This window comes from Corvus cornix, chromosome 26, assembly GCF_000738735.6.
Source record: "Corvus cornix cornix isolate S_Up_H32 chromosome 26, ASM73873v5, whole genome shotgun sequence".
In the NCBI taxonomy this organism is placed as follows: Eukaryota; Metazoa; Chordata; class Aves; order Passeriformes; family Corvidae; genus Corvus; species Corvus cornix.
Window position 1 is genome coordinate 4582034 of NC_046354.1, and position 26543 is coordinate 4608576.

At 55.6% G+C, this 26543-nt stretch overlaps 2 protein-coding genes across 3 annotated transcripts; one reads left to right on the forward strand and one right to left on the reverse strand.

Annotated features, from left to right (window-relative positions):
• Window positions 1-5269: 5269 nt before the first annotated feature.
• KCNA10 (potassium voltage-gated channel subfamily A member 10) lies at window positions 5270-16325 on the forward strand. Of its 2 annotated transcripts, none has more exons than XM_010404471.4 (2): window positions 5270-5492; window positions 14507-16325. In XM_010404471.4, exon 2 carries the CDS (start codon window positions 14581-14583, stop codon window positions 16129-16131), a length of 1551 nt encoding a protein of 516 aa, XP_010402773.1. In that variant the 5' UTR covers window positions 5270-5492; window positions 14507-14580; the 3' UTR covers window positions 16132-16325. The 2 variants fall into 2 exon arrangements, with proteins under 2 accessions (XP_010402773.1, XP_039421447.1); XM_039565513.1 differs by lacking the exon at window positions 5270-5492 and adding an exon at window positions 10454-11063.
• Window positions 16326-20699: 4374 nt separating this feature from the next.
• LOC104692428 (embryonic pepsinogen-like) lies at window positions 20700-25466 on the reverse strand. The gene is made up of 9 exons (XM_010404472.3): window positions 25411-25466; window positions 24913-25075; window positions 24348-24465; window positions 23821-23939; window positions 22757-22956; window positions 22287-22400; window positions 21665-21809; window positions 21032-21130; window positions 20700-20837 (listed from the first exon to the last, which is right to left on the reverse strand). Exons 1-9 carry the CDS (start codon window positions 25464-25466, stop codon window positions 20700-20702), a joined length of 1152 nt encoding a protein of 383 aa, XP_010402774.2.
• Window positions 25467-26543: the final 1077 nt, after the last annotated feature.

Genomic DNA, 26543 nt, shown 5'->3' on the forward strand with positions numbered 1-26543 from the left:
CGAACGCCACGGTGGGAAGCTTTTGTTTTGCTGCCTGGAGCTTCTCTTTCGGGTTTCCAGGGCATCGAGGGGTCTCTGGGAGCGGGAGCAGCGCTGCTGTGATGGGGGAAGCATCCAGCCTTCCTCAGAGAGGGTTCAGGGTGGTGCCCTGTCCTGCTCTGGCATCGTCCTGGAACAGGCTGGACTCGGCTTTGAAGCTTTTGGTGATGGGCAAAGACTTTAAATCCTACCAAGTACAAAAATAAGGAGAAGAAAGAACCGAGAGGGACAGAAAGCAGAGAGCAGGGGGTGATGGGGGTGTCAGGGTGCAGTGAGCAGGGAGAAACCCAACCCAGCTGAGTGGGTGCATAATTCATTGCCCCGTTAGCTATTAATGAGCCGGCCCTTTGTATCAAGTCTCCTGACGTCCTTGTAACAACTTCAGGCCTTTCTGTGGAGCATCACCCTCCGGAGCTGTTCCTGTGCCACTTGCAATGCGAACATGATTCTTGATGTGTCCTGGGCCTTCGTTACCAACATTCAGCAGAACGAGTAATTAATGAGATACCCATGGCTGCGGTGTAACAGGAGCCTCTGGGAAATACCCAAGGCAGTCCCACCTCTGAGGGTGCTGGGCTTGCATGACCCTGGCTGCTGCTGGAAGGGTGAGGTTGGACTTTGGGGCTTCTTTCTGGGTTGGGTTAAAACCGAGTGGCCAAGCCATGGACCTTTCCTGCACCACCTGCTGTCCGTGGCTTCTGTGGGATTGGATGTGGTACTGAACACCAAAGTGTTGGTCAGCTCAGTGGGGCAAGGAGAGGTGGGGGAGACCCATCCATGCTGGTCTGCAAAGTCATGGCCACTCTTCAGCCTCCAGCCTGTACCTTCCTCCCATCCTCCTCCCCCAAAAGAAGACAGGTTTTACACATTCCATGAACTCTTGGGATAAACCTGACCAGGACACCATACCACAGGCTTGGAAGGAGCCACCAGAGCAGCCAAAATCTCCTACAGCTCTTTCTTGGTGCTCAGGGAATGAGGTGGGTCTTTGGGAAGAGCCTTCTGCATCCTTGGGGTTTGTCACCTCTTCCCTGGCACTGCCTGGGGCTCCGAGCTGAATGCAGGGCCCCTTCTCCTGTTCCCCACAGAGTGGGGTGCTCAGTGCCTCCTGGAAATGCCCTGAAACGCTCCCAGGGCCTCCTCCAGATGCAGACAGGTCTCAAGCCAACCACTCCCCAAAGTTTTGGCCTCATGTCCCTAAAGCGTGGCACAGGGAGGAGGTGGAGGCCAGGACCCAATCCCAAAGCCATGCAGCCCCCGTTGAGGGAGGAGCAGGCCTTGGCGGGACCCCAAGCCTGGGCTGCAGCCCACAGCTGGGCAGGAGACAGCTGCTGGACACTTGGGTGCCGTTTGGTCTTAAAATGTAAATGTTGCTTCTTAAAACCAGCATTGCTGAGGTGGGGACCCCTCAATGCCAGGGGGACTCCCTCCCTCCATGGGGTCCTGCCCAATGGGATAATTCTGCCCCCAGGGACTGAGGGGATCCCTGGGGGGGGTTCAGCTTGGGAGGTGGGCTCTGGGAGGTACCACCCTTCCCTCTGGGCTGGCTGCTGGAGGGTTTGGGGTGGTTTGGGGCTGCCCACAGCCCTGTTCGCAGCACCGCGTTCCTCCCCGTGTTTCCTTTAAATCCAAGGACAGCGAGGCAAGGTAGGGTTTCACTGGGGTGTAGGATTTCCGAATCTGAGTCTTTCCTGACACAAACTCTAATCCTTACCTGCGTGTCAGAGATGTGCAGGGACCTGCCACGTCCAGAACGGCCGGGATTCTCCTCCTGCCCGAGGAAGGGCTGTGACCTGGGCTGCCTGACCAGGGCTGCAGGTGAGTCACTGGCTTTATCGTTTTTTCTGTGCTTGTAGACACCATTGGTGATAGAATGGAAATGCAGCCGAGCCCAGCTGGGAAGGTTCCCACCTATATTAAGCCGCTTATTTTACTTTATTGTCAGTAGGATGCGGAAGAATCCCCTGGTTGAAAAGGTTTCCATTTTATCTCCAGCTAAATTGGTGCTGGGCTCGTGGCTTTAGAGCAGCTTGTGCTGATACAGGAGTTTTGGCTGCTCTTGGGTCTGTGCCCAACCCCAGACAGAGACACTCTGTGCTTTGAGCATTCGCAGCCTCTTTCTCTTCCAAGACTTAAATAAAGTGGTTACTTTTGGCTGTGATCTTTTTAATGGGTTTGAATGTTCTGCAAGGCTTCCATTAGAAAATCCTCAGCCGTTGCAATCTGCTTTATGGGAATGCGTGCGAGGGATGGTGAAGACATCCAAATGCTCCCAGGAAATACTGGTTGCCTTCAGCCTGCTCCAATTAAACTGTGAGGAACTGGAGTGAAATAATTCGTCAGGATTTCTGGTGGGCTGAAATCCATGGCTGTCAAGGAGTCACTTAAATTCCAAAACAGTGTTGGGAGCATCCGTTGTGTTGGGATGAATTAAACTGGGAGCGGATGGGATGCAGGAAAGATGACATCAGGTTCAGGCTGCAAGAATAGTAATAGTTAATGGGATGTCCCTTTTTAGGTTGGCTTGGGAAGGAGAGGGACATTTCAGGTGGTCCCAAGGAGGGAATGTGGGAATCCCCACTGCACAGCGCTTACCCCCGTGGCACAGAGCAGGGTGTGGGGAGGGTTAATGGGAATATTGGGTCCAAACTGCTGCTGGTTCCGTGGATTTGGTACAGTTTGCATTTAGTGGTGAAGAATAACGTGATTTTCTGAGAGTCTGGTTTAGGTTGTGTTCCCTGGTCCTGTGGGGCAGTGCAGGAGCCAGTCCTGGTGCTGGCTTAGCGCTCACTGCTTGCTCTACCAACGCTTCCATCCTCCAAATACCGATGGGAAAGTCCATGGAAAACCAGTCACCGGGGTGAGGGATGGGTGGCAGAGCTCAGAGCGATCAGAGGCTTTTCTTGGTCAGTGTTGGGGTCAGGTCCAGTTGAGCACCACCCCGGGATTACCCGGTAAGGACTGATCCGTGTTTGATGTGTGATGAGTTTCACGGCCTCAGCAGGAGACAGTCTCCAGACAGTGCAGAAATTCCAGCCAAACAAAGCCTCAACCAAACAAAGCCAAATTTTTAATGGGGAAATAATGGTTGTCTTGCTGATTCCCAGAGACACAGGGTTGGGGTTCCCAGGTTGAGCTGTTCCCTTTGCATCTCCCCAACCCCAAAATGGCTTAAAAACGCGGCTTTTATAGCCAAGGTTCCATGTCTGTGCCTTGTGACTGATTTCCCATTGCATCCCAAGATAGAATTCTGCTTCTGGAATGCAGCTGGGAAAACTGTGGCTCTGTCCTGGGTGTGGAGTGGGGACCGGGGCGTCCCATCCTGGGGCAGCTGCGAGTCCCTGGGCTGTTTCTGTTTGTAAAGGTTACAGGAGGAGATTGAGAAACTGCTCCGAGGCAAAATCAGCTCCAGCCTGGCATGAGGAGCCTGGGGCTGCCAGCAGAAGAGGGACCCACGGGCAGCTTTTTGCTTCTTTTTTTTTTTTGGTGGTCTATTTTTTCCACAGCTGGGGGGGGGGGGGGGGGAGTGTGGATTTTCCAGACCTGATTTTCCAGGATTCCTTTAATTTCCTTGGGTTTTCTCTGGAGCAGCACCCTGGGAGACCCCACCTCTGCACACTGATGCCTTTTCCTGGTCGTAAAATCAAGAGGCATACACGGTTAGAAGGGGAAAAGGGATTTTACCTTGGTATTTATTTTAAGGATCATTAGGTGCACACGTCCAGGTCATATGCATCGAGATGCACCCCGCCGAGTCTGTCTCTGTGTCTCTGTCCCCCTCCCCTCCCAACATTGGGTATAACATTATAGATTTTACTAATTAGCAGATCTATCAAAGATTCCCCAATGAGAGGCTCAAGTGAGCCCCCCTCCCCAAGGAGCCTTCCCCTGGATGGTTCTATCTTGGTTTACAGAATGTGTTCTGGAGAGGACCTTGGGGTCTGGGGCACACTGATCCCTAGCTACGAAGCTTCTAAAATGTTGAGTCTCTCAGCTTGACAAACAAGTCTAAGAATGTAGGGAAAAAGCACTGAGAGTACAGAAGTTGTAAAAAGGTATAACAGGGGTATAAAAGAAAAGGCAAAAATCTTCATGGCATCACACGCCCCTGCCGGGATGCCTCTGGAAGGGTTCAGTGCAGGCTGATCTCAATATTTTCCTATCCCGGTTCACAGCATGCAAACCTGCCCCAATTACACGGGCTGAAATAAAGCTTGAGGGAAAAGCTCCGCTTCCCAAGATGCTGGCAGGAGGATTCAGGATGCAGATGACTTTTGGAGGTCAGTCAGGAAATGCCCCAGCTGGTGCTCCCCCGTTCCTGTGCGTCCAATCCCTTTGCAGAGTGGTGTTTTTGCCTTTGCTTGGGAATTTTTGGGCAGCTTGGAAGTTTGGGGCAGGGAAGGAAGGTGGAGCTCGCTGGGGGAACACATGGAAAGGGAAATTGTTGTGGTTTCATTAAATCCTGCTGGAAAAACAAGCAGAGGGTTGGAACAGCAGCTGGGCTGCCTGAAGTGGGGGTGGTGGGTCATGCTCACAGTCCCGATGGATCACTGGAACAACGGAGGGGTTGTGGCCGCATCCAGAGCTCTGCCCAGCACCTGCCGGGGGCTGCTCCGGGCTGAGTGAAGGCACAGCCAGGACCCAGAGCTGTCCATCGAGGTGTGACACCCCCGCAGGGGCTCCTGCAGGAGCAGCTCCCCTTGGCCATAGGAGAACAGCACGGTAAAAGCCCCGGGGAGGCAGTTCCTGCTCCCGAAGCTTCAGCAGTTTGGGAGCTCTTGCGATGTCAATCCCAGGCTCCCGGGAACAGAGGATTTTCCTGTGCGCCGGAGAAAAACCAGGCCCAGGTGAGGAAGTGCCTGGACAAAGGGCCGGAGGGGCCCTGGATGCCTCCACCTGGCTGGTGCTCGGTGTGTCCGTGCTGGCACTGGGAGCACTGGAGGCTCCTGTTTTTCCAGCTTTTCTCTCCGTGGATGCAGAAGAACCAGCTCCCTGTGAAACCTGTCCTGGCTGCGTGTGGCAGAGCATCCCAGTGAGCAGCTCTGGTCGGAGGGGTCACATCTGGGCCACATCTGGGCATCACCTCCTCTCCCTCTGCTCCACGCAGCTCCTTCCTCACCCTCACTCGGAAAGCAAAGGCCTCAGACACTTCTGTAGACATGAAAGAGGTGGGTTGGAGTCCTGGATGCCGCTGCTGCTGCTGCCGGGCGGGACAAGCGAGGGAGCAAAAACCCATTTCAGGCACAAGGAGAATGAGGGCAAGGAGTCCCACCGGGCTCACGTGGGTATCGGCATCGCCTTTCCGCAGGAGAGGCTGGGGCATCCCAGCGCTGCCCGCCACAGGCGGAGGGGCAGCTCCGCCGGGCAGCCCCGGCCGGCGCAGCCGAGGAGGCGGCGATGGGAGCACGGGCACCGCGCACGCCGGAGGAGGATGAGGACGATGCTAAAGCCGGGTTTGTTACTCCCCTCTTGGGCTCAGCCGCTGTCGTGGCCGGGGGCAGTTTGGGGGCAGAGGAGAGGAGAGGTTGGTGGGTGGGTTTGGGGCAGTCGGGGGCTGCTTTTCTGGTTTTTGGTGGGTATTTTTTGGGTGGTGGTGACCAGGGGGGAAGTTTAGTTTGTCCTTGGAGAAACGGGGAGGGCGAAGCGTTCCTGAGCACCTGGGGAGTGCTGCGGGGAACCCCGGGGTTGCCAGGAGTCAGAGGGTCCCACTGGCGTCATCTCAATCACTTTAAGTCTTAATTACTTATTGCGGGTCCGAATTCCCCTGTCCTCTCCCGGGCGCCGTGGGAGTGTGGGTTGCTGGGCTGGGCTGGGGGCCGCCCTGACCTCTGCAGTGCCTCTGGCTCAGCACGCGAAGCCACAAGCCTGGAGCTACACCGGGACCCCAAACCTGCCACAGGCTGCTTTTAGTGCTGCTGTTGCAGAAATTGGGATCAATGCAGGATCCGTCTGACCCGATTAGCGGCTTCCTATTGCTTTCCATTTATACCTCCTCTCCGGTTTTGCCTCCGGCCGCTGACCTCCTCCAGGGTTTGCTGCCAGTGCAGATTCTGAGGGGGACAAAGTCATTCGTTCATCCCTAGGAGCAGACTGAGGTGACAGCACCGAGCTCTGGGTGCTGGGTTGGGGGTGGAGGGGGGCCGCTCTGCCTCTATCCCAGCACTTTGGGACGGACCGGGAAAGTTTCCCATCGATTTGGGATCGCGTTCTTTATCGTGTTACAGGGCAGTAAGCAGGACGGTGGCAGTGGGGGGATGGCTGCCTGCCCCGGCCCCAGCCAGGCGCCCGGGCGGAGCCGGGATGCTCCGGAGGGAAGAGGTCACTCCACGCACCCCGTTTTTTACACCTCTGCCGCTCCAGGCTGATCAAAGCACTTTCCGAGCGCTTTGTGTCCGTGTGTCCATTCAGCAGCCGCTCCCCAAAGTGTGTCCAACACTTTGCAGCAGCGACTGCTCCGTGAATCCCAGCGGGGACCAGACCCGGCCCCCGAAGAGCTCACTCAGCATCCCCAAGAAGCCACCGCAGCACCTCACAGCCAAAAATCCATTTAAATCTTTTCCTGAATCAGGCTAAACCCCGGCTCGGAGTGCAGGGAAGATGAGGAGGGCTCAGCTGCAGCCAAGCCTGGCCCGGTCCCAGGCTGTCCCTGTCCCTCGGTGGAGCAACCGGCACCACCGCAGGGCTGATTTCATCCCACCTGGCTTTTCCTGCTGCCTGCGCTGGGCTGTGGCCGCTTTCACGGCACACTCGGAGCGGGACCTCGCCGGCTCCCTCCGAGCAGGAACTCGCCCTCGCTGGTTATTAAGTTACGTCCTGACCCGGTTAATCCATAGCTGATTAATTTTGGACTCCATGGCTGGGTCTAAGAAAGGTTTCATCTGTCTCGTGGCGTGGACTCTATGTGCCGAGCTCTCTAATAATCTGATTTTTTAAATATTAAAAAATATGGGTGGAAAAATCAGAAGGAGGTATGAAAAGTGGGGAGGGCTGTAGGGGTCAGGCTGGGCACAGGTCTCTGCCTGCCGTGGGGTCAGCAGTGATGGACACTCCATCCCAGCACTGGGAATCCAGCTGGGGATCTTCCTCATGTGCCTCTTTTCCTGAAGAGCTCCTGCTTGGCTCTATGGCACATCCACAGCCCTGGGGAAACTGAGGCACGGAGAGGGAAGTAGCCTGTAGGAGCTGGTGGCTGCTGGCTTAGGCTCATAATTTGTTTCCTGGTGCAATTTCATGGATTCCCAGGATGGGTTGGGAAGGATGTTAAAGCCCATCCTGCCCCACCCCTGACATTGGCAGGGACGCCTCCCACTGTCCCAGGCTGCTCCAGGCCCCGTCCAACCTGGCCTTGGACACCTCCAGGGATCCAGGGGCAGCCACGGCTGCTCTGGGCACCCTGTGCCAGGGCCTGCCCACCCTCCTAGGGAACATTTAGTCCCAAATACCTGATCTAAACCTACTCTCTTGCAGTTTAAAGACAATTTGTGTGTTTAAATGTTGAGGCTCATCCTGTCCCCCCCTTCCCCCCCTTGCCGCAGACAAACTTTAACCTCTGCTTTTAAAAGCAAAGAGGTTTCAGGTCTGGCTGCTCCTGAGCCCTGGGCTCTCCTGGGGCTGAAGAAACCCTGGGATTGCTCTGAGCCACACCATTATTTCAGTGTGTTTTGGCCCCTTTTCCATTCCTCTGCTATTCCCACAGTGAGGACTCCAAAGCAGAGGCAGCTCTTGCCAGATGCCATCATCCCCTGGAAGATCTGAATTACTCTTTCCTATATTTTTATCATTCACAAACTGCCAGCATCTCCCCTCCTGCTGATTCCCTCACAGCTGCACACATTCGCTTGGAATCTAAACAGTTCAATTCGCAAACACCTCTCCTAAGGAGGAGGACCAGCCACAAATTTTCACAGGGTCTCCCCCAGCAGCAAACCCAGAAGCTCCGTGTTTTCCTTCCCGAGATGATTCCTGCCCCGCTCCATCAGTGCCAGATGCCCAGGGCACCTCACTAAGCCTCCGAGGACCCTCCGTGCCCGAATCAGAGCTCGAATATTAATAACCCAGCCCTAATCGAGGGCGTTGAAGGGTCTGGGTCGTGGTTTTACAAATTGCACCCCTCCCAAAATCCAGCTCTCCTGATGCTGGGGGACTGTTGCTAATTGAGGGGCACTTCAATTAGCTGGGGCGAGAAATAAGAAAAATTCCCTTGGTGGAGACGCCGCGGAGCCACCTGAGCTCCATCCCAGAGCCGCGGGGCTGGAATTACTGAACCCCAGGTAATTAGTGCGGCAAGGAGAGGACAATTAGCGGGGACTCATTACTGCCCCGAGCTGCTCCGCGGACCGGAGCCGGTGCACGGCAGAGCCCGGCCCACACGGATTTCACAGGAGTCTCTGTGGGCTCAGAGAATTCAGGAGAAGCAAAGAAAGAGTCCCTGCCTCGTTCCGCTGCGGGACGGGACCTGCAGGACCCCTCCAGCCTCCCCCTTGTTCCCTGCTCCGGCTCATCCCGCGTCAGAGCAGAGGGAAGCGGCTGGGATGAGCTGCTCTGTCTCCTGCACCATTCCCGCAGGGAAAATTAAGCTCCCTGTGCAAACAAAAATTCAGGCACCTGCTGCCAAATATTCCTCCTTTGCCAGCTAATCCCTCTCTGTTTTAGGACAGGCTCGAGGGTGTTTTATCTCCCCTCTGCTGTCAGAGCTGTGCGTGCAGAGCTGCTGAGCAGCGATCCTGTACCAGGACTTGCTGGATTCTGGTCCATCCCGGATGCAGGACACCCTCGGGGGGCCAAATTTGTCTGCGGGATAAATCCCAGCAGAGCAGGTGATTCCAGGAGCAGAGGGTTAGAGGGAAAGAAGCGCCGGAGGAGTGCCTGGGGCAGCCTGGCTGGAGCGGGGATTGAAATCCTTAAAGCCAAGAGGGTGTTTAAGGTCACCTTGGCTGGGAACAAAGGCAGAACTTTCCCGAGGGTGTCCGGGGTGCAGCCGAACTCCCCAGAGATGAGGGAGTTGTGTAACCGCCCCGTTTCTTGGAGGCAGTGATGTTACTCCGGGCATCTCCCCCCGTTCCCGTCTCCTCCGGACCACAGCAGCGCTGTCACTCCGGAGATATCCCCATTATCAAGGGGTTTTTTGCTAAAGCTCCTCAGCCCCAGCACAAGCCAGATCTTCGGCTCCTCTGGGTGCTTTTCATGCTCCGCATTTCCCTCAGCCACAGCTGCTCTTTGCCCGGGTGCAGGAAGTGACCCTGGTTAGTTCCAGGTAGATTTTGGGGAAAATAAACACCAAAAGAGGTCAGATTTTGCCAACAGATCTCATCACCCTGTGCTCAAAGCCCTTCCAGAGCTGGGTTTGGAGGGGAGATGAACACAAGCCGAATTTAGGTGCCAGGAATGTAAAATTAACTCCTTTTTGTTCATAGATGCCCTCAGTGGGATGAGGGTAAATTTAAGGACTGTAATCTACAGGGGTAGAGAAATGGTGTGTAAAACGATAAAGCTTCCCTGAAGGACCTGATCAAAGGTCTGGATAATCTCCTGTCCCCTTTCCATCACAGAGGGCTGGAGACGTCTGTAAGATGCTCCAAGCTGGCTCCAAGCCGGGCTCTCCTCCGGGACAGGGAGGTTTAATGTGCTCATTAACGTCATGAGAGGAGAAATAGCTCCGAGGACAGAAAAGGATGCTGGAGGGGGGGAAATCGAGGTGACCGGGTCCCTCAAGAGCAAAGGAGCGTCACCGTGGAGGAATTCAGGAATTCAGGCTGAAGCCTGCGGGTAGAAATGTGCCACCCCCTCCTCTGCCTTCCCCCATTGCCTGAGAGGGCGAGGAGGAGATGGAGGAGGAGGAGGAGGGTGGGAAGGTAACCTGGGTGAAGGGAGAGGTGGGATCCAGCCCTGGGTGAGGCCAACAGGGACGAAACCACTCAGGAGCACCCAAGGCGAGATGGCCGTGAGCATGGCAAGCTCCGGGATGGAAAGAAGGGAAAAACGGGGAAAGAAAACAAAAACCCCGGTTATTTTAACGCCTCATGCCAACCTGCCCGGTCCTGTCCACCCAGGGAGCTTATTAATTAATTAATTAATTAATTCCTGGAGGTGACAAGCCCAGTGGCGCTGGGGTCTGAGCCAGCATCCAGCTGCATCCAGGCCTGAGGAAGGGCCACGTCCCTCCTGTCCCTCGTCCCCCACCGATGCCCTTTGCTGGGCTGTGCCAGCTGTACCCGCTGCCGCAACTGGTCCCAGTCACCCCGGGGCGGGGACGGAGATGTCCCACGTGGTGGTGGTGGCACTGTGGCCGTCCCCTCCTGGAAAGGCGCCCGCTGTCCCCACGGCCACAGGCGAGAGGTAGGTGGGCAGCGGGGGATGCTCCAACCCTTGGGCTTTCCCCTCCCCTCCTCTTCTCAATGCCATTATTTTATATTCTTACTGAAAAGAGCCCTTTCGCCTGCTGTAAATCTCTCTCCCGGTGCCAGCGGTGTGTGGGTCCCTGTCCCCCCTCTCGGCCTCCCTCCCGGGGACCAGCTCAGACCTCGCCACGTCACGGACAAGACTTGTCCCCGCTGGACCATCCGGAGCATTACCGGGGATTAAAGGTGGCATCCGCCAGAAGGGCACGTCCTCCCCCGTCTCGCCCGCCGGCGGCTGGGGGCAGGAGGTGGGTGGCCGGGTCCCCCTCCCCGGGCGAGGGGGCGTGGGGAGAGGGTGTCCCCAGCACGGCACCAGCCCCTGTCCCCATGGACCCCCGGCTGACTCCAGGGCTCGCCGGGGGATGGCGGGGCCGGGGCTCCGCACGGTGCCGGATCCCAGGGCCGCGCCTGCCAAAGCCCGGCCCCGGAGCGCGGGGCTGCCAATTCCCCGGTGAACCAAAGAGAGAGCAGCCTTTTAAATGACATTGCCTGCGTTATCCCAAAGGCACCTTTCGAGGGTACGGCTGGACTTTTCTTTCATCTCTGCTTTCCCTACACATCCCTATGCGTGTTTAATAACTCTCTTCCCAGATGCAGAGAGCCTTGGCGCTTCCATGCCCTGTCCAGGTGAGTCCTTGCAGGCGCTGGCGTGGGCGGGCAGCGGGAAGAATCTGCTCCTTTCTCATCCCGTTCAGGGATGATGGGGAGAGGAGAGGAGAGGAGGGGGGAGAAGAGGCTCAATGCCTCCAATAATCTGGAAAAACCTCGGAAATGGATATTGTTCGCTGCAGGAGCGTGAGGGTGGTGGAAGGAGTGGGCAGAGTAGGGGATTGCAGGTGGGAAGGTTTCACTGGATGCAGAGAGCCTGGTGGAAACCACAGCCCCGATTCCCTGGGATGTGCTGGGTAAAACACAAACTCTCCCTCAAAATGACCTTTCTCTTTCACCGTCGCTCTCCCTCGTGTGGTTTTTTTTATTATTATTATGATTTTCCACAGGCAGGGATTTCCGCTGAAGGATATTAGTTAATCAGATTCCGAGAAGCAGATGTTGGGTGATTTAGGAGGAAAAAACGAGGCAACTTTCTAGTTCAAGCCTCGGCTGGAGCCTGGAGCGCGGTGCAAAGCTTAGGGAGGATGTTTTGTGGCTTCGGGACGCCCTGTTAGTTTTGGTCTTAATTAAAAATGAGACAGATAAGGTGGTTCGGGGGCTTGGGGACAGGCGGGACACCTCCCTCCAGTGACAGGGACAGACAGACATCGGCGTGTTCTGGGGGTTTGAGGCAAGGAAAGGAACCTCAGAGCCCTGCATCCCATGGGAAGCTGTTCCAAGGGCTTGAAATGGAGCTAAAAAGCTCCTTTCCATGTCCCAGGGGGGAGAATGAGCCCGACTTTCCACTCCCAGCCCTGCCCAAGACATCTAAATTGCCCCTTCTGTGCCTCAGTTTCCCCAGCAGGGACGGTGCTGGGGGGGCTCACCTCGATGTTTGCAGAGGCTCTGGAGCAAAGGCAGCTTTCAGCACATCCCAAATCAGATGTCGCTCCAAGCTGGGGCTGGGGAGCCTTCCTGCCCAGGGAGCAGTGCCAAGAGCCGAGCGTCCCTAACGCTCAAAACACCGAGATCACCTCACCGTGCTGCCTCGGGATGCAATTTCCCCTTGTGGGTCCCTTCCAGCTCAGCCTACTCTGGGATTCTGGGAATTTCATGGTCAGCTTTAGCTGCTCCACTCTGTTCCACTGCCAAGAGACGTTCCCAGACATGGGGACCCCTCTGGGTTCTCCCCCAGGCTGGAGGTGTGGTGGGTCAGGTCAGCTCACCCTGCCAGTGAACACTAAACTCTGATTCAAACTTTATTTTATTCTGATTTAAAAATCAGCTTGGGATTCATATTAAGAACAAACAAGAATGCAAGAAGGGAATGAGGTGGGCTGCTTTTCTTCTTTCCTTCAGGGTTTGTTTTTCCCTTGAAAGACTCAAAAGAGCTTTATTCGGGCCACGTTTGTTGCAGTATCCCTTCGCAGGCCTCCTGATGCTCCTGAAACCAGGGTTATCCTCAGCTCTGGATTGCTGCTCCGATGCCTCAAATCATCCTGCCAGCACCAGCTTCTCACAAAGCCACCAAATTGTCCAGCCCAGGGTGAATCCAGCCTCACGGAGACCTTGGGCATGTCCGAGCTGGGCATGGCTGGGGCTGGAGGACTCAGGTTTGGAGTCCTTGGGGTTCCCCAGCTTTGCCTGAGGTCACTTTGGGGACACAACCGTGCTGCTGCTGCTGCTGCTTCCTCCAGGCAGGGGGTTCTTCGTTCTGTCCCTTGCCCCAACCACTCCCCTCTATGTGTCCCAAGTGGGGAATTTGGCACAAAACCAGCCTGAAGCAGCTCTGTAGGGCTGGATTTCTAAGAGTAGCCAAGCTTTGTGGGTTTAGTTTAAGCAAAGAAACCTGGTCTTGTAAATAACTTATGATAAATTGTAGGATTTGTCCGCACACCCAGAATCTCTCCCACTGAGGAGAGAGTGAGGCTTTGCCTGGTCTGGGATAGGGATGCTGGGTCCTGTACGAAGTTCTGCTGCCGGGGCTGTAAAGCTGAGGGGAGGAGAGGGAAGATTCACAGCAAGCCGGGATGGTGATACCCATTTCTGCAACAGATTCAGGATTTTGGCTTGTCCTACCCCCTTCCCAGCTGTGTGTCAGCAAGGATGGATCCATCCAATGCCCCAAATTAATCCAGTGAAAGAGGGAGATCGAGGCACTGGGAGCCATGGGGGGATGGGTCCCTGCCCAGCACTGAGAAGCAAACCCTGCACTGGGGACCATCCTCATCACAGGACCGGCCCCGGTGCCACTGCTGCTGCTCCGTGGCCTAAATTGTGTTGCTATTCCTGGCAGTTGAGGGCATTTGGGTTTTTTGTCTCCCTCCCACTGAAGTTGGCTGGGTAAGAAAGCTGGAGTGCCCTTGGTGAGCGGCGGTCACGCAGAGCAGCTCCATGTGTCCTCCTGTGGTGTCTCATGTCTGGAAAATACATTTGGAGGGGAAATAAATCAGGGCACTGAATTTACTTGGAAAGTTCATTCTGGGGAGAATCTCCACAGAAGCGTTCCCTGTTAACGCCTGATTCCTCTCTGTGCTTCTCCCTGAGGCAGGACAGGTAATTTCCCAGCTCTGTAACTTGGTCTGGTCCCTGGGCTCCTCTTTGACTTTGCTGAGTTCAGAATGGTGTCGGTGGTGTGTGGGGAGGTGTGTGCCTGGGAATATCTGGGGACATGCTGGCTGTTCCTGAGTGCCTCACAGAGCTGGTCTGGGAGATAATCCACCCCGTGGCCCGAAAGGTGCTCTCCAGTGACCCGAGTGCTCAGTCCTGAGCTTCTTCCTGGGGCTGGGAATGTGCTGGGTCTGTCATGGAGGAGGACTGGGAGAGCTCTGGAGGATGTCACCCCATCCTCTGCCCGCCCCAAGGTCTGGATCAAGACAAGGGGTTCTGTTCCAACCCCTCTTCCCAGAGCAAAGGCGTTCTCCGAGGCTGGTGGACATTTCTCCTCCTGGCCTGCTTCCTGCTGGGCTGCACTCCCCAAATTCCTGCGTGGTTCCTGCTTTGGGAATTGTTTCCAAACACTGCTTGACCCAGCTGCAACGTGCCCAGGACCTCCTGGGGTTTGACCCAATGCCTCTCCCACCTGGATCAAGGGCTGCTCTTAAGCGGGACAGCCGTGTTTAAAAGCTCCAAATCCTGCTCTGAACTTTGGATCCGCACCGGGAAAAGGATGAAAGGACCCTTTGCTCTGGGATCACTGGGGAGAGGCAGGGTGGGACACCTGGATTCAGCCCCATCCTCTGCTTCTGCCTGACCTTTCATCCTTGGGTTCTGGAGGTGGGTTTGGGAGCTTTAGCAATGACAAAGCCCTGCCAAAATGCTTTGCAGGATGCAAAGGTGAACGACTAGCTGGAAGTCATTTTGCCGGTCAGTGGCATTAAAGTTTCCATTAAAAACCAAAACAGGGCGGTGTGAGCTCAGGTTTGTTTCACTCTGCTCAGCACATGCACAATTCAGCTCTGTGTCCCTGTCCCTTGCAGATCCTCCTAGCGTGGGAAAGACGGGGGCAGCCGGCATCCGCTGCGGGGATTTCTGCTGCTGAGCTGATTAGTGTATGATGGACGTGGCCAGTTGGAAAGAGATGGAGGTGGCACTGGTCAGTTTTGACAACGCCGATCAGATCGTGGAGGATCCCTGTTATTCCAACGACCTCAGCCCCGCTGCGCAGTCGCGGAAAGGCCACCCCAGCTGTGCCAACCTCCTGTCCAACCTGCGGATCCTCATCAACAGCGAGAACGCCAACAATGAGACCATCTTCTCCAGGTTCTCCACCGAGTTCAGCGACCACCTGGTGGGGGAGAGGGTGGGCATGGATGAGGGGGACCAACGAGTCATCATCAACATCGCTGGGCTGAGGTTTGAGACGCGGCTCAAGACCCTCGACCAGTTCCCCGAGACCTTGCTTGGGGACCCGGAAAAGAGGATGCGTTACTTTGACTCCATGAGGAATGAATATTTCTTTGACAGGAACAGGCCCAGTTTTGATGGGATCCTGTACTATTACCAGTCTGGGGGGAAAATACGGCGCCCGGCCAATGTCCCCATCGACGTCTTTGCTGATGAAATCACCTTCTATGAGCTGGGTGATGAAGCCATGGACCAGTTCCGGGAGGATGAAGGGTTCATCAAGGATCCTGAGACCCTCTTACCAACCAATGACTTTCACAGGCAGTTCTGGCTGCTCTTCGAGTACCCCGAGAGCTCCAGTGCAGCCAGAGGTGTAGCTTTGGTCTCTGTCCTGGTCATTGTCATCTCCATCATCATCTTCTGCATGGAGACCCTGCCGGAGTTCCGGGAGGAGAGGGAGTTTAAGTCTGCCGAGGAGCTTTCTAAGAATGTGACAGACACCTTGCTGGCCCACAGCACCTTCACGGACCCTTTCTTCGTCATAGAGACCGCCTGCATCGTCTGGTTCTCCTTTGAGCTCTTTGTCCGGTTCATCGTGTGCCCCAGCAAGACCGAGTTCTTCAGGAACATCATGAACATCATCGACATTGTGTCCATCATCCCCTACTTCGTGACGCTCACCACCGAGCTGATCCAGCAGAGCGAACTCAACGGGCAGCAGAACATGTCCTTGGCCATCCTGCGGATCATCCGCCTCGTCAGGGTCTTCCGCATCTTCAAGCTCTCCCGGCACTCCAAGGGGCTGCAGATCCTGGGGCAGACCCTCAAGGCCAGCATGCGGGAGCTGGGCTTGCTCATCTTCTTCCTCTTCATCGGCGTCATCCTCTTCTCCAGCGCCGTTTACTTCGCGGAAGTCGATGAGCCGCAGTCGCATTTCTCCAGCATTCCCGACGGCTTCTGGTGGGCCGTGGTGACCATGACCACCGTGGGCTACGGAGACATGTGTCCCACCACCTTGGGCGGGAAGATCGTGGGGACTCTGTGCGCCATCGCGGGGGTGCTGACCATCGCTCTGCCCGTGCCCGTCATCGTCTCGAACTTCAACTATTTCTACCACCGGGAGACGGAGAACGAGGAGAAGCAGATGCTGCCCGGGGAGGTGGAGCGGCTGCTGGCCAGCGTGGCCACGGGCAATGGCAGCATGGAGTCACTCAATAAGACCAATGGGGGTTACCCTCGAGACAAGGCCAAAAAATGATGGTTGAGGCCCTGAGGGACTGGGCACGGTCAGGTGGGATTGGCTGGAAAACGTATCCAACATCTGCATGCTCTGATTTTTTTTTTTTAAACCAAATGTGCTGCTGCTTTTTTTTTTTTTCTAGACATTTTTCAATCTCTGATTTCCTGTGGCTGTTCAAATAAATACCATCTTTCTTATCTCTCTGCCCTCCCCATCGGTCTGGTGTTTTTTATTTGATGCTCATCTGCTTGACATTTCTCTTCCCCGTCCATGGCGTCAGAGTGGAATTCCCCACATACCGAGGTTTCCCCGTTTACCGGAGAGGAAAAAGGGCAAAATGACATGAAATGCTTGGCTCGGTGACACCCAGCTGTCCAGGAATGAAGGTGGGTCCAGCTCCCTGCTTTTCTTAGCCCATTTTAAACAGTTCCTCCCCACCCACCACCTCAGATCTGGGGGTCTCACAAATCCCCACACCTGCGACAGCTCCGACTGAAAAATAAGCTGGCAAAAAGAAACAAGAAGGGATATTTTCAGCTGGATGGGTTCCCTGGTCTGCCTGACTAATTAACTGTGATGGCCCAGCAGGGTGGGCAGTCATGGATGGCCCCGAGGCAGCAGGTGGGGGATTAGGGGATGCTGACCAGTCACGGTGGCACAGCCACACGAGAGGTCCAGGGCACCGCGGCTCAAAGCCCGCTGGGGTTTCTGCTGGAAAACTGAGCTCTTAGAGAGGGAATGGGGCTCCTCCTGCAACAAACGCTCGTTATCTGGTCTACAAACAACCCTGGGGACGAGCCACTGTGACCTTGTAGCTTTTACTGTCACTTCTGGTGCTGCAAAGGGGGCACAGAGCGATGAGAGCCAACATTTCCTGACAGCTCCGCTCCCTGCTGTAACAAGGCACTTCTGCTTTCCTAAAAATGCAAATTTCCAGCAGCACTTTGGATGGGAGCAGCCAGCAACCGCTCATTTTGCCATTCTCTCCAACGCCAGCAGGTTTTCTGACAAAAACATTTTGTTCCCACTTCCCTGTTTCACTCGACTCTTGTTTGTTTCTTTTTTTCTGATGTTTCTGCCTCCATTAAAATCCCAGCTTCTCGTGCAGTGTGTCATCTGCTCTGCTATCCCACACCTGCTGCATGGATGTCTCATCTCCTGACGGATCCCCGTGATCATTACACAGCGTGCCAGCATCCCTGGTGTGCAATCTCATTCAGAAAGCAGTGGTGGAACAGGGATTAGATTTATTGCTCCTGGTCTGTTGGAAAATGTGGGTTCGGGATTTTCCCTGTAGCAGAAATCCCACAGTCCTGGTGGGAGGGGGTTTTTATTTTGGTTTTAGGGGATTTTGTGCACTGTCTTTCTGCAATGAGGTGTTTTGCACCCCAGGAGATGGATCTGAGGCATGACCAGTGCAATTCCTTTTCCCTCTGGGACAAATCCCACTTATCACCTGCTCTCCCTGTTGTTTTTTTTCCCATCCTTCCACCATCCTTTTCCCCACCTCTTGCAACCCCCACACCATCATCTCGGACAGGAGAAACTGTCAGAGCTATTTCATCTCCTTCCCGCTGTGTCCAAGTTCCATCATCTGTGGGGACGCTTGGAGAATGCACAGCTGGGCACAGCTGGAGGAGAAACAGCTGGGAACAGCTGGGAACAGCTGGGAACAGCACCCAAACATTCCCAGCTCCTCTCTTTTCACCCCTCAATTCTCCCCAGCTGCTCTTCCACATCACTATTCTTATTTCATAGCAGCTTCTTTCTCCTTTCCTTCCAGAAAACTTGAATTTTCCCATTCTTTTGTATTTTTATTGCTCCCCTCCCCAAATTCTCTCCCAGCCTCTCTAATCAGAAGCACTTTTGGTGGTTTTTCCTTGGGAAATCACCACAAAAAACTCTGATGAGAAGGTTTGGGCTGGGAAATATTCAGCCTGATTAGCCATGAGCACATTTCCACTCCCCCTGCAAACATGGACCATAATGGTGCTGGGATGGATGGATGGGTGGATGGATGGACAACCTGATTCTTATAAACTTGTAAACTTTATCCTCAAATAAAAGAATAAATGCTTCCAAATCTGGCATGCAGAAAATATTGTTTATTTGGACTCAGCTTTTTGTTCCTGGCTTTGTGTTGCTCCATGGCAACGCAATTCCAGCTGGGAATGGTGTGTGGGAGGGTTGAGACATGGGGCAATACGGAATCCCAGACTGGTTTGGGTTGGAAGGGACCTTAAAACTCATCCCATCTCACCCCTGCCACGGGCAGGGACACCTCCCACTGTTCCAGGCTGCTCCAAGCCCCATCCAGCCTGGCCTTGGACAGTCCCAGGCATGGGGCAGCCACGACTTCTCTGGAAAACAGATAATTACAGATCTCCAGCTCTGTGAGATGACGACAAACTCTGCACCATCCACTGTGAGAGGCCAGGTCCAGGGGGGATCCCTGATTGATGCCATGGGAATGAGGTCAGAGGCATTAAACCTCTCTAGACACATCAATTTATTTCCAATTTGCTTGAAAGAGGAGGAAAACCAGGCTATGAATTCCCAGTGTCAACACTCAGGTGGTGCTTGACAAAAACCTGAGAGAAACCCCATTTTCCCGCACCATTTGCAGCTTTTTCCCTTCCCAAACACAGGCCCAAAGCTCAAAGCTCCATGAAATCCAAAAAAAGCCCTCAGTAACTGTCCTGTTCCCAAGTCAAACCCTAATGAGCCAGTCTGTCAGGTCCTTCAGCACAGAGGCTGAATTCCCTCTTCAAATTTTTTACTGCCTCAGGAAAAGCTCAAAGAAGACAAGAACCCCCTTTGCTTTATCAGAAAGGTGTCCTGGCCATGTTTTAACCTTGGAGCAAGACAGAACCTGTGGCCAGGTGTGAAAGATTTGCAGGTAGGAGTGACTCCCTCCTTTGAGCTGAAATTCCCGAGAATCCCAGCGTGGTTTGGACTGAAAGGGACCTCAAAGCCCATCCAGTTCCACCTCCTACCATGGGCAGGAACACCTCCCACTATCCCAGGTTGCTCCAAGCCCCGTCCAACCTGGCCTTGGACACTTTCGGGATGGGGCATTCCGGGAGTGGCAGCGCAGCCACGAGGTGGCACTCCGGGATCGGCATTTCCCTGCCACCGCCAGTCCCGACGCGTTCCCTGCGCTCCAACCCGCGCTTGGAAGCTTTTCCTTGGTTTATTCCTTCATTGGGATGTGAGCACAGGTGTGGGAAGGGCTGGCCCGGATTCCCACGGAGGAAGCCGTGTGCCGGGAATTCTCAGCACCAGCGCAGGAGGAGGGTTTAGGAACTGCCCCCTGGCTGTTGGTCCTGCCTGGAATAAGGAGCAACATCCCACTCGCACCCCGCTCACCGAAAGCACAGCTCCAGCCCCTGGCTGCTCCTCCAGCTCTTGTCCATCGTGCAGGGCTGGTCCCTGGGTGGCTGACCCTCGCAGTCACGGTTCCCACTGCATCCACCTCATTTCTTTAGTGAGAAAATTCCTGCGATGGAGCTGAGGGCAAGTCCCGTGTGCCCAAAATCTGGGGCTGGGTCACTCTTGTGCTTAGGCACAGGAGATTCCCACCAGCTGGGGCTGGGAAACCCAGGGATGTGCGATCCCGGGGAGCTGAGGGGAGTGAACCACACTCCCACCGTCCCACATCACATCCTCCTCTACAATCAGCTCAGTTTTTACACAGTGCCAGAAGAGAATAATTAATTTCCAGCCCCAATTGCCTGGATCTCGTCCCCACACATCCCACTGGGCATGGAATCTCCAGGCCCCACCAGTGATGGAGCCTCATTTACCAATAAATAACGCAACCAGTCCCTCGCCCCTCAGCACCGCAGAAATGAAGACACAGCAGGGACTTGGATCTCTCTCCCGGCTTCCCGCTGAGCAATTCCACTGCAGCTGCTCCTGGGGAAAGAGGCAGCCTCCATTTTTAATGGGGTTGGATATGGATGGGGTGATTTCCCTCACAAAACAGAACTGTGCAGGTTCTGTGCTTCTCGCCATGGGAGGCACTGGGTGAAAGCCTTTTCCTGCTCTCTTGGGTGGTCCAAGGGAAATCTCCAGCTGAGCCACATCCTCCTGAGGGACTTCTTGCCCTGGGGTGGCTTTGGGCTGTCAGACACCATGCAGGGAAAGTGGGAACGAGCCCTGTGTTCAGGGATGTGGATCTACCAGGACAGGAACTGGTGGGACGCGGTTGTGGGTCTGTAGGGATCTGATCTGGGATGGTTTGTGTCTGGGGTGGTGAGTTCAGCCTCCCTGGGTGGAAATTTGGGGGTTACAGAATCATTCAGTTGTTGCAGCCCCAATAAAAGATCCACTCTTGACTTCCACCCCTCAGCCCTGCAGCGATCACCGCTCTCAAAGGCCCTGAGCAGAACTGCGATGACCAAACGGTCCTTGGCCACCACAAAGCAGCTGGTGTCCATCAGCTCCTTCCTGACTCCTGCCATTCCATGGGAAATAAACATGCAGCCACCAGCTCAGAACCATCAACACTTTATTTGTGCCAAAAGCCGTGGCTGTGATCCGGGTGCAGACAAAACCTCGCCACCGCCGGCATCGTGGTGGATTTAAACAGCCTTGGCCAGCCCAACACGGTTGTTGGCCCGGTCAAAGATGCTGTAGTACACCCTGATGAAGACGTCTCCTAAGATCCAGAGGTCCCCAGAGGTGTCCTGGAAGCTGCTCATGCATGATCCTTGGTCGTGCTGCATTTGAGCATGAAAAGGCAATTGGGAAAATGTGGACTGGTCTCTCCTCTTGCACTGCTCTGGAGGCCCGTGGCCATCCATGCCTTGTCTCCCAGGAGGATGGGAGAAGCCAAGGTGACCAGAGCCACTGGACAGAGCAGAAGGACCTTGAGAGAGACTCCTGCAGCCAGGACCAGCTGGTTCCCGCTTACCTGCTCGGTGTAAGCCACGGCGGACACGGGGTACTGGACCCCGTCGATGACAAAGATGACATCGGGCATGGCAGCGATGGAACTGCAGTTCACGCTGTGCTGCAGGGGGGAGGGAAGGGGCTCTTAGGAGGGAAACACGTTCAGAGGGTGAGGAGTGAGGGGAGACCTCACTGGGGTCTTCAACATCCTCCCAAGGGGCAGCAGAGGGACAGCTTCAATCTCTGTGAGCAGGGACAGGACCCAGGGAAGGGCTGGAGCTGTGCCAGGGCAGGGTCAGGCTGGAGAGCAGGGAAAGGTTCTTCCCCCAGAGGGTGATGGGCACTGCCCAGGCTCCCCAGGGAATGGGCACGGCCCCAGGGCTGCCAGAGCTCCAGGAGCGTTTGGACTCCCAGGGGTGCACAGGGGGGGATGGTTGGGGTGCCCTGTGCCGGGCCAGGGGTTGGACTGGATGATCCTGTGGGTCCCTTCCAGCTCAGGACATTCTGTGATTCTCTGTCTCACTGACATAAACCAGAGGCTGGGAGTGTCCCAGGGGGTCTCTGCCAGGGTTGCCATGAGCAGAGGGTGGTGACCCAGCCTTGGCTGGGCTCTGCAGTGCCAGGAGCCTCCGGGGCAAGCAGGGCGAGCTCTCACCTCTCCATACGTGCCCTGCCTGGCCCCAACTGCACTCTGGATGCTCCTGATGCCCGAGGGTGGCCCGACCACGAGGGAAGTGCCGGTGTCAATGATGGCCTGGCAGCCACCAGCGCACGCAACCTCCTGGCTGTTCACAATGATGCTGTGGGGAGAGAGGAACCAGGGGCTGTGAAACAACCAGATGGACCTTAGGGATGGTTTTAACTTCTTTTATATGAGTTAAAGCTGGACAACTCCAAGGGCTGCCTGTGAGTCTTTTCCTTTCTGGAGCTGCAGAGCCAGCTGGGAACACAGCCACCATTGCAGCCATGGGCACTGAACACAGTCCAGCAGCTGGGACCCACTCAAGCCCAACAAAGGAGGTCTTGACCCACGATTTTGCTCTCCACATCACCAGAGTCATCTCCTAAATCGCAGGACAGGAACTAGGCTGTGCCCCAGGCACAAAGCATCCTCATTTTGGGTACTACAAACTACTATGGAGTTTGTCCCCCATCCCTCTGCATCCCTCAGCCCCGGGGTGTGGACGGCACTGGAAGCCTCTGGTGGCAATGGATCCGAGGTCACTTTAGAAGCAATGGTTTGAGGCGACCAGAGAGCAGCAGAGCTGATTTGTCACCTGTCCATGGAGATCTGCCAGTAGCCCTGGTAAGAGACGGGGATCCAGTTGATGGGGCCGGTGAAATAGGACTTATCAATGCCCCCGAAGATGACCGCGCTCCCTGCTGCCTCACTGGATGATGCAGAGAGAAAAACAAGGGGAGGTTTTGCCATGTGGTTCAGTGCAGGGCCGTGTGTCCCCAAGGGTGGGGCGCTGATTGTGTCACCTCCCCGCCCTCCTCACCAGCGACACCCCAGCCCAGCAGCGTGGCCAGAGAAAGGGAGCCGTGGTGGAACCACGTGCCTGGAAACTCTTTCCCAGTGAGCCATAACCCCTCTGGGGAGGCTTCTGGCCCCCAGCCCTTGCACACTGTGACACAGACATGACATCTGATGGCAGCAGTGACAAAGATGAGCCAGAGCCACCAGCGAACAACGTGCACGAGGTGCATCCCCCCTTCCCCGGCCCCGCAGGCCCCCAAGGCTCACCGGGACAGGTAGACAGAAAAGAGGTTCTCCCGCAGTAAGCTCTGGTTCACCAGGTTATCAAAGACCGGCGTGATCCCATCGGCAGCCAGATTTGGGTATCCCAAGCCCAGGATCCCATCAAATTTGACATCGACAAAGAACTGTCCGGGCTCGGCGGTGCTCAAGCCGAAGAGTTGGTTGGTGTCCACCAGAGAGGCCACCTGGGGACAGGGAGGGCCCGTGAGGCCTGAGGCAGGCACTGGGTACTGGAGTTGATCCGGGACAGAAGAGCAGGGGATCCCCTGGTGCAGGTGGAGTGGGAGCTGCAGACAAAGTTATTAAAGAAGCCCAGGCACCGAGGCACGAGGGGCTGAGAGAGCCCCTGGCTTTCTGAAGCCCTCCTCAGAGAGAGGAGTCTGGATCCAATCTCAGCCTCAGATACTGAGGGTTTAAATTCTTCGATAACTTCATCCCGCAAGTTTTAATGATGGCAAATCAAATGCATTTCATGAAAGACAAGTTATTTAGTAAGAAAGCGAACAGACAAAAGATAATGGATGGAAAATCTCAATGGGAATTACTACACAGGATAAAACTGAAGAACCACAGATAGGTTACACCATAACATAAACAGTGCACTGTAGCAAGGTACCTGCACTACAGCTGGCAAAAGGAATAGCATTGATTAGGAGCTGAAAGTGATTTCCCACCAAAACAACGATAACGTGCACAGAGCACTTCGTCCCTGTGGAGTAACCGTGGAGCAGCGTCCCCTCTCACGGGAGAAACTCCACACATGTCCAGGAAAAGGTGTAGAAGATTTCTGCTCTGTGGAAGTTTGGTGTGGCTTTTACAGCTGTAAAGTGAGGGTCACTCACAAACCGAGCTCCCTCGGCCAGGTCTCACTTTAACAGTGAGAGGTTTGTTGGCAGCTGGGAGGTGCCAGCCCAGTGTTACCCCACGGCTCCAGAATAACTCACTGCAGGACAGCTCGTCCTGCTTGGGTCACCTGGTTAGCAAACAGCAGATCAGCTTTAGGGGTGGGATGTTCTCCACTGCCCCAGCAGAGCCATGGGGACACTCACGGTGACGGTGTCGGAGCCCACGATCCCCTCCATCTCGCCGGTGCCGTAGCGGATGGACAGACTCAGCCCTGTGCTCTTGTAGGTGGAGGACTGTGAGGGATCAAACACCCGGTGGGTTTCTAGATGAGTGGAAAAACACGGAATTAAAGCTTTGGGCGAGGCCAAGCCTCAGGGAGGTGTGGGAAGAGGAGCCCTGCTGAACTGCTGTTTATTATCCTGCCTTCAGAGATAACTCAGCTGTGAGCATTTGCTGTTCATCCTTCCCCTTCTCCAGCAGCCAGGGATCCACCAGCATTCCCATCCCCCTTGCACAGGCAGGGGAACTGCGGCACCAAGCAGTAATCATGTCCCCTGTGGAACGCAGCTCTGAGCAGGTCCTACACCCCAAATCCTCATCACTCCAGCTCACTGCACTCCACGCACCCAGCTGGGCGATCCCCTCTGCCCCGGCAATGTCACCCCAACTTCCAGGCTTGGTGGAGCCGTTATAAACCCGGGATGAGCAGCAGGACCCGGCTCCTACTCACGGCAAGCCAGGCTGGTGCAGGACACGGAGGGAACCCAGAGGTCGGAGGAGCCAGTGTCGAAGACCACGGTGAAGTCCTGCGGGGGGGTGCCGATGGAGATGGTCCCATAGTATTCCACCTGCGGGGCCAGGGATGGATTTTAAGGCATGAAACCAAACCAAATTTTGTTTAAAGTAAAGAATTCTGTGAAGAGGTAACACTGCTGCAGTAAGAGCTGTGCTTAAGGTCTCTGCTGCAGCTTTTTAATGTTTAAGGCACTTAGCAGATATTTCTACTAAAAGTTAAAAATCTGTATTTTCTATTTAATTTTGTTGTGACTTCATGTGTCTGAGCTTGTTATCTTTGTGGTCCCCTTCTTCATGGAGACCCCCTGCTCCTAGCAGAGCTCCTGGGGGATATTCCTCTGTCCTGGGCCACCGGCATGGGCAGGGAGGGGTGAGGGATGCGAGCTGAAGGCTTTGGGATAAAGGATTTGGGTTTGATCTGTGCCCAGCACAGACACAGGGACAGACATCCCACAAACCATCCCAGGGCTGTGTCCCTGGGGATCAGAGCCCATACTCACGTCGAGGGTGTTCAGCAGGGGCTCGGTGGCGGCGCCGGTTCCGTTGGGAAAAGCGTGTGGGAATTTGGTGCCGATGTCGTAGTGGTGATGCTGGAAGAACTGGTGCAGCAAATCCTTCTCCCTGAGGACATCCCTCAGCTTCCTCCCCCTTTCCAAGGGCAGCCTGGCACAAGCAACAAGGAAAAAAGAAGAGTCAGATGGGATTTTGCTGCCTGCAGCTCCAGCGAGCAGTGTTTGACACCTCCAATATTCTGATCCAGCAGCAGGAGCACAGGAAACTCCCCCAAAACTCTGAGTCAGGGATTTCCTCAAAAATCCCAAAACAACCCTAGAAACCACCCCCATTCCCTGGCACCTCCTCATTCTTTGCACCCCTGGAGCAGCTTTCCACAGCCTCAGACCTCCCCTCTGCTCCCCAAAGCTGTTAAAAGCCCCAGTTGCTCATTTCCCCTTTCCCATTGCCCAGGTGGCCCTGGCAGTGATGCTGCTGTGACCCACTTGGTGACACCCTGGCAGAGGGCAGCAGCAGCACAGAGCAGCACCAGGAACCACATCCTGCCAGGACAGCCAGGGCAAGTCCCGGTGGTTTATAAAGCCCCTGCCCACCCCCCCTGCCGTGCCAAGAGCAGCCGGGACCAACGGGAGCTGCCCCCTCCCCTCCTTTGGGCACCCGGCCAAGGCAGGTGGCACCCAGGGACCGAGGGACACAGCAAACACGAGCCACTCGTCACCGGGCAGGGGGGAGCTATTCCCTTATGCCACCCATGATCCTCACCCGTGCTCCCCACTGGATCCCAAATCCAAACTCTCCATCCTTTACACCCCAAATCCTTCATCCTGACCAGGCACTGCCTGGCTGTGGGCAGAGAATCACGGAATTCCAGGATGGTTTGGGTGGGAAGGGACCTCAAAGCTCATCCAGTGCCACCCCTGCCGTGGGCAGGGAAACCTTCCACTTTCCCAGGCTGCTCCAAGCCCCATCCAACCTGGCCTTGGGCACTGCCAGGGATCCAGGGGCAGCCACAGCTGCTCTGGGCATCCTGTGCCAGGGCCTCCCCACCCTCCCCGGGACCAGTTTCTTCTCAGTATCCCATCCAGCCCTGCCCTCTGGCACTGGGAAGCCATTCCCTGTGTCCTGTCCCTCTATCCCTTGTCCCCAGTCCCTCTCCAGCTCTCCTGGATCCCCTTTAGTCCCTGGAAGGGTCTCCAAGGTCTCCCCAGAGCCTTCCCCTCTCCAGGCAGAGCATTCCCAGCTCTCCCAGCCTGGCTCCAGAGCAGAGGGGCTCCAGCCCTGGGAGCAGCTCCGTGGCCTCCTCTGGACTCGCTCCAGCAGCTCCAGGTCCTCCTGACGTTGCAGCCCCCAGAGCTGAGGCATCATTTTGGCCTTTCAGCCTGGCCCCCAACGCCATTGCCAGGCACAGTGGCACCTCTGTTCACACGAATGTCCCCCGGGGCTGGCACGGGAAGGGCCCTGTGGCTGCTGGCGGGGTGACCCCACCGGGGGGTTTAACTCGGGTTTCTCGGCGCCGGTTCCCCCCCTCCCGTCATCTCAAACCCCGTGAGTGCCGCGGGATGCAAACAGGGCAAGGTGACCCCGCGGCCGCTGGCGCCGGGCTGTGCCCGAGATACGG

Bases quoted from the DNA above. Each gene is read 5' to 3' on its own strand.
- LOC104692428 (XM_010404472.3), bottom strand. From the start codon at position 25,466: ATGTGGTTCCTGGTGCTGCTCTGTGCTGCTGCTGCCCTCTGCCAGGGT. The intron at 25,076-25,410 runs GTGGGTCACAGC...TGCTTGTGCCAG, and splicing joins CTCTGCCAGGGTGTCACCAA to GCTGCCCTTGGAAAGGGGGA. The intron at 24,466-24,912 runs GTGAGTATGGGC...CTGGCCCCGCAG, and splicing joins CCCTGCTGAACACCCTCGAC to GTGGAATACTATGGGACCAT.
- KCNA10 (XM_010404471.4), top strand. From the start codon at position 14,581: ATGATGGACGTGGCCAGTTGGAAAGAGATGGAGGTGGCACTGGTCAGT.